Here is a 7,355-nt window from a genome sequence, read left to right on the forward strand (position 1 = left end):
TACTCCCGCCCAGCTCCAGCCCACAGCCAAATTGCCCATATAGGTCTACAGGCCAGACTCACTCCTGAAATAAAATACAAATGAGATTTCTGGAGGGAGGGTTTACCAGGCTAGGGGAGAGGTACAATAACACTCATGTCGGTGGTAAGGTAAGGTGCCAACGGACAAAAGGATCAGACCATAGTGACAGGCTGTACGAAAACAATAGCTATCAGCTTAAATTCTTCCTCAGAGCCCACAATTAACCATACACAGACTATCAATCATAGAAGCAGTTATTAAAGAACATACAACACCAGTATTTTCTATAAAATTGCAACTCCCCTTTCCCTGATTTGAACAATTTCTGCATATTCCATACATATTCCACGACTGCTCACCACCCGAAGCGAGCGAGCAGCTTGCTCTGGTCCTGCAGGTCTTTCTGAACCTTCGTCCTCATGTAGAAGACAGGACAGTCCCGGCTGGTACAGAGGACGTCCTCATGGAGGGACCCCTGACAGCGCTGACATTGCGTCCACAGCCTGGCGAAGCGTTCCTCCAGAGCGCTGAGATGAAAGATCTCCCTCTGATACAGTTCTGATTCCTCCTTCTTACAGAAGTCGCACACGGCCGCGTCCGTTTTGAGCGCGGCCTTGCAGCCCACACAGACGCTCCTCTTCTGAGCGAAGGCCATCAGACCCCCCCGCGAACCGTGCCTCGACACCGTTTTACATCGTGTGTGGTCGCCCCTGAGTAGAATGCTCTCCGCCTTGGTCTCGCCCAGGATTGGCTCAAAGATCCTCAGCAGCGGCTTGGACAGCTGCTGCTCCAGGTAGTACTGAGTGTCGATGGGAATGTTGTTCTCCAGAACGTACACAGGATCCTCGGACTTCATGTAGGCTGCGGCTCCCTTAGCAGCTTTGACGATGACGTAGGGGACCCGGTCGCCCAGCTGAGGGGCGCCGCCAGGGTCCCTCCTCCTCATCCTCTCCGCCAGTGCAACATGCGCCTGGTTGCCGGCGTACTCCTGGGCGCAGCGGGTCAGCTCCTTGCTGATGACCAGCTGGCTGATGTCGACGCGATCGGTCAGAAGGTCCGAGATGGCCTCTTTGGCGCGGGCCACCGCGCCCTGGAGGTCCCGATCGACGAGGATGCTCCGTAGACATGTACTTATGAGGTTGGCCACCAGAGGGCAATTGTCTCTGCGGACGCTCTCGATGCCCTTGCACTCCATCTTGTCGTGTGTGCCTGCGCTGGACGAGAAGGAGAGGCCGGCGTAGCGCTTCTTGTTGATCAGCAGGTACGGGCAGTAAACGTTTTCAAACTCCATTTTGATCGGAGGGACGAAGTGGGAGGAGACCCACTCCGCTGCCTCCCTGCCCACCTCCATGGCTTCCTGAACGGTGGCCACACCCAGCTTCACCATGACAGAGTCTGTGTCGCCGTAAATCACCGTAGCGTCCGCTCGATAACCGTTGGAGACGGTGTACTTGGATTCTACCAACCGCTTGGTCTTCTCGATCATCTGCCTCCCAAAGCCGGTGACGCTCCGGCAGATCTCCAGACAGGGCAGCTTGCCCGCCTGGGCACCCGTGAAGCCATACACAGAGTTGGCGCTGGTCTTCAGGGCCAGCTGCCGGCCGTCCAGAACCTGCTTCTTGAACGGGTCAGTCTCTTTCTTCAGCTCAGCTTTGGCCTTCTTCCTGGCGGCCAGCAGGTTCTCCAGAATCTCAGGAAGAAGTCCCTTCCTCATGGACCTCCTGACAAACTGGTCACCGGTAGGGGTCTCGATGAAGTCGTCTTGGGACAGACCGAGCTTCTCCGCGGAACCTTTATGCAGCAGCAGCGTGGTGTAACACAGGTTATGAGCCTGCATGACGGACGGATACAAGGAGGAGAAATCCAGCGTTGCGATGGGAACGCTGTAGAAGCCCTTCTGTGGCTCGATGACCGTAGCGCCAGTGTAGGACTCCTCGTCTCCCGTTGACTTCATCACAGGCATGACCAGGTCCCGTTTCACAGCCTGCCGCAGCAGCTGGGAGACCACTTTGATCTGCTGCCCCCTGGAGAGCAGGTAGGCGAACGGCACGCCGGTGACCCGGGCCATCTCCACGTGGTTCACGACACACATCAGCTTGTGCAGCAGACGTAGAGGCAGGTAGGCACCTTTCAGGCAGTAGACGGCCAAGCGCCGGCGCGTCTGTTCGTCACCGTTCTGCAGATCAGCGATGACAGAATGTCGGAGGTCTTCCTTCTGCTCCTGCAGGAAGTGGAAACTGACCGCGCTCAGTGTGTACGAACGGAGTTTGTAGCCCCTGTGGAGCACCTGCAGCAGGTCCAGCTGAACTCGACCCTCCATGTTCACGGTCCTGTTCTCCCGGCGGCCCGTCTGTTTGCTCTGGAAGCTGGAGTCTTTCAGGACCGACTTGACGCCTCGCACTCGGCCCAGGTAGGGGAATGTAGCGGCCTTCAGAGCGAGCGCCCTGTTGACCAGGTAGGGAAAGTCAAAATTCTGGACGTCGTAGCCGGTGACAATGTCGGCGTCCACCGTCCTCACAAACTCGGCCCAGCTCTGCAGGAGATGTTTCTCCTGGGTGAAGCACAGCATCTGAGCTCCTACAATACCCGCGCAGGACTGCAGGGCAAACACCGTGCGAATGAAGGGCTCCTTCTCTCCCTGTCTCTGCACCACGGACGCTATCTGAATCACGGGGTCTTTGTCCGCCTCCGGGAAGATCCCCTTTCTTCCGGCGCACTCGATGTCAAAGCTGAGGACCCTGAGTGGAGCGATCCTCTGCCACTCCCCCTCCGCTGGGTGACTGATCACATCCCTCCATCCAACATCCACCTCATACTGACACCACGTCACTTTCCCTGCGCAGCCTGCACCATCTGTGTCCGCAGTGTCGCTCCTCTCTTCCCGTACTTGGTACTTTCCTTTGGGCAGCTCCACCCAGCTGCACCCAACGACATCACGGTCCACCATGAACCTGATTTCGAAGTCAATGTTGGCCTCAAAGGGGGCGTAGTTCTGAGGGGGGAACGGTCCAAAACTAAAGCCCTGCTCCAGGACTCTCCTGGCGGGGGCCACGAGACGGGGAGTGGCCATGGTGATCCGCAGGAAATCCCGGATCCCGTTCTTCCCATGGAAACCGTACATGTTCTCCTTGCGAGTCACGTCCACGGTCAGAACCGCGTGCCAGATGTTGTCCTCGATGCGGCGCATGTCCTTCAACACGGCAGAGTTCAACTTGCATTTGAATTCACCCGAGTAATCGGCGGTGAAACCACTGGGTGCGGGAACGTAGAAGTAAGGCGCGAATCCGTGAACGTGGCAACACACGCTGTTCCCGCCGTCTGTCACTCCGAACATGCGGACGATGGGAGCGTTGCCCTGCGACTGACCTGGCATGCCGGCGACAGACGCCCCTAAATAGTAGTCCAGTTCGACTTGCTGAAAAACAAGGGTGTCTGATGCGGGGTCCAGTGACGGGGGGCGAGGCCGCCTCCAGTGAGGGCTGATATCTGCAGAATAGAGGTCGCCTACGTCATGACCCGCCTGTCCTTCTTCCCTGTCTTCAGTCTCCATGTCTGCTTCTTCAAACATGGACAGTTCCTCTTCAAAACCGGACAGACCGTCGTCCTCCCATTCACTCCCCACTTTGGAACGCTTGGCCTGGGGTCCGCCCCTCATCGGAGCCCTGGTGCGTCTGCAACGAGGGCCTGATGAAGGGTGGATGTCAGGCGAAGCGGTGGCCTCCATGGCTCTGATAGTTGGGGAGGTTTGTCCGCATCCGTTGCTGTCCTTACGTCCCGTTTCTGTCTAGTTCCTTCTCAAAAAATAGTTTCCTGTCTGTTTTGCCATATCAAAATAGTGATCCTTTTTCTATTAATAAGTATGAAATTATATACTTCTCCAGATCTGCATATGAATGGGAGTCGCTCAAATGTGGATCTCAGACGAGCGTGTGGTGTCAGCCGGTTATGACGTATCTGTGGCGTATGACTCCAAATGTGGGCGAGGTTCCAGTGTGGATACTTTCTCGATATTTTCAATGTATCACAGTTCTGTATATCCCCGATGTCTGAAGAAAGGTGAGTCGCTGTTAGGGTTGGGATCTTTTAAGATTTTAACGATTCCGGTTCCCGGAGAGTGTACAAACGGAACCAAATGGACCGTTTTAACATTGTAACGTTGTCTTGTATCCTCTCCTTGAGAGATGCCATGTCACACTGCTGATATGAAATACTCCAAATATATGGACATAGCTCCACATATGGAGCTATGTCCATATTTGGTGTCGTGGACCAATTTGTATGGGTCCTGTCCTTGTATGGGTATATATAGAAGACAGAAAACCTCCCACTGCTTCTCTCAGGAAGGGACCGCACACTCCAATGACGATGGAGTGTGCACAATGAATGCTTCATTTTTGTTTTATTTTCTGCATGACGCGTTTCGCCGGGTTGGCTTCATCAGGTGCTAGCAACTGATGAAGCCTACAGGTTTTCTGTCTTATATGCATTATCTTGCCAACCAGCACCTCCACCCTGGATGTGCACAAGAGCTATCTGATTATGCATATCCATTCTTGAGAATAGGGACAAAACCTTAAAATGTTTGTATATATTCCTCAATTATGCCGTGAAAATATATTTTAAAAGATCAAAGTGTTGACTATTATACCATGTAATGGGCCAACCTCCCACAGTTTTTTTTTTGTGTCATCTGCATAGAATGGCATATCTGACGGAGTTGACATCTGACGGAGTCTGACAGAGTTGACAAAATGCTATGTTTTTTTCATTCCACAGCACAGTCGTAGTGAGTTGACAATATTTTTTTCAATATTTTTTTTTCTAGTAATGCTAATAGAATTACACTTAAAAAAATAAATAATAATTGTTTGGATTTTGAAGGACTGACGGAGTTGATGTTATGGTTGGGACACACCAGATAGTAATATTATTTAGTGCATTTATCAAAAAATAAAAGCTTACCAGAGCTTTCACAGCTTTCCCGCCTTTTTTCAAACCCGGAAGTGAGACAGGTGTAGTAGGCATGAGTGTGGTCTTATTAATAATAATAATCAAATTAATAATCATAAATTTGGAATTATGAGTATTTAAAATTAAGAGTCAAATATTTAACGAGGCACCATGAAAATCAACTTATGACTAAACACAAGCTTAATTTGTATTTAACCGTAACTTTAAACCACCAATAAAATAATGAAAGATTATAAAATAATCAAATATTATTTTATTTCAATAAATCTACAAGATCTGAAGGGGAAAACGTTCTTGTCTCGGCAGAGCCTTTTTAAGATGTGTGTCAACATATGTCAATGTTCTATAAGGAATAATAATTCAACTTGAGCAATGACCAAACTAGATTTGATATTAAAAATATATGAATTTATTCAATCAAACCTAAGCTAGGCATGCAACATTTAAGAAAAAGGAAAATCTCAACATTAAACGTAATAAAGGTTTTAGCTGGATTCAGATGGAAGCTAAACCTAACTTTAAATCCTGTAAGAAAACAACAATTAAATGAAATAAGAAACAATTAATGATATGCCATGAGCAGCTGAATTGATCTTATTCAGGAGTTGTTCCTGTGTTTACCGCACATCACAGTTGTCATGTGATGTGTTTGATGTCCAGTGATGAACGTTGTCTGTTGTGGCAACGTGTAGTTGTAGATCCGTCCTATTGTCTCATTCAGTCCTCTGAGGAGCCAGTTGTGAGAGCTTTGAGGCAGGCTGTACTATCTTTAAGGATGCCTAGGCCAGGCAGGAGAGAAGCAGCGGAGACACAACTTGGTCAGGGTCAGATCGTCTGGGGGACCCCAAGCTGTTGCGTCTGGCTTGTGGGAGAATCAGGCCTTCCAGTCACGGAGGTGCGGTGTGAAGAGCTTTGTGGGCATCTTCTTCTTCGCAGTCCCTTGCTTCCTCAGAGAGGGGCTTCCTCTGTCTGGGAGCTTCCGAGTAGTCGAAGTCGTCGAAGTCTTTCGAAGTGAAGAGGGGGGGGTCACACACAGCGCTTATATACGTTGCGTGTTAACAGTAACATGAAGCTGTTGCAACACACGTGTTATTGTTTTGAAGCAAAGTGGTCCAGAGAGATGTCCATCTTGGGCAGATGAAGTCATGCACTCGTGCATTTCTCATGGCTTAAATTACACATATTCTGCAAATGTCGTGTTTATTTTATTTACACCGTTATTATAAACCATTGAATCCAGTGCAGTAAACTACGATGAATATGATGCAAATAGTATATGTCATAATTACAATCAAAATCATGATTAATGAATTGGAATGATTACATGAATGAAACATTCAAACATTATGACATGAGTGGTAACATGAATGGTTACTTGTCAATAAGTCAGAGTGTTATCTGTGGGATGATGACATAATCCAATAAAGGGGAACAGTATTATAATCCAAGAATCCTGATCCATTCTGGATTGAGTCTGTAGGGTTCCAGTGAGTCTGGTTTGGAGACAAACATCTGAAAATAGAATGTACCAAGTTTCGGTTGCACTTCAAAGTGAGCCAAACCTTGCGTTTGCGAAATGAGATGCAACTGTCATCTGTATCCATGGGCCAGTTCTGTGGGACATTCCTGAGGGTCAATAGGTCAGTTTGTGCAGCATGGGCTCCTATGTCATGTGGATTGAGCCATAAGTATGTGACAGAGAGAAGGGCACAAATGTGTCCATTTGTTCATCCAATATTGTAGGTGTGGAAACAGTATAAACAGTAATTGAAACTGTATAAACAGTAATTGTGCTTCTTTATAGATTGATAGTTACTTCACAGGGGATCTTAGAATATAGCTAAAACCTGTTTGTGCCTGATTAAATTATGTTTTTGAAGAAATCTGAGTTCACAACAATCTTGGACACAACTTTAAAGGGCAAAAACGTTTAAAAAAAAACATTAACAAAAAAAAGTTGATGGCAATAGTACATTCTTACACCTATGTTATCAATACACATGGTTAGTTTTTTGAATGCTTTTAACAACAACAAAAATCCTTGTCTTAGACAAGGGTGTTTTCTGGCAGAGTGCAAGTTTAGATGTAAAAAAAAAGGAGACCAGACAATTTTTTTAAATACATCTTATGTAATTCATATATATAAATCCATGAAGAATACATTTTCACCAAACTTCTTTTTTAAATTATTGTGTTAATATATAATAATTTAAAATAAGGTATAAATGGGGGTCCGTAGCCTGCAATGCATGTCAAACTGAGGGTCCTTGAAATTAAAATGGTTGAAAATCACTGCTAGAGCCGTAAAAATATTTTCTTATGGGGGTCCTTGGCATATCTTTTCAAATGGTTGTCCGCGGGCT

At 47.9% G+C, this 7,355-nt stretch overlaps 1 protein-coding gene across 1 annotated transcript; it reads right to left on the minus strand.

The window, feature by feature from the left end:
• Window positions 1-376: 376 nt before the first annotated feature.
• On the minus strand, window positions 377-3,745 carry LOC308105819 (DNA polymerase delta catalytic subunit-like; the record flags this gene model as incomplete). The annotated part of the gene is made up of 1 exon (XM_080456744.1): window positions 377-3,745. One exon carries the CDS (start codon window positions 3,743-3,745, stop codon window positions 377-379), a length of 3,369 nt encoding a protein of 1,122 aa, XP_080312870.1.
• Window positions 3,746-7,355: the final 3,610 nt, after the last annotated feature.

The sequence above is a fragment of the Gymnoscopelus braueri genome (assembly GCF_963280865.1).
Source record: "Gymnoscopelus braueri genome assembly, chromosome: 18".
Lineage (NCBI taxonomy): Eukaryota > Metazoa > Chordata > Actinopteri > Myctophiformes > Myctophidae > Gymnoscopelus > Gymnoscopelus braueri.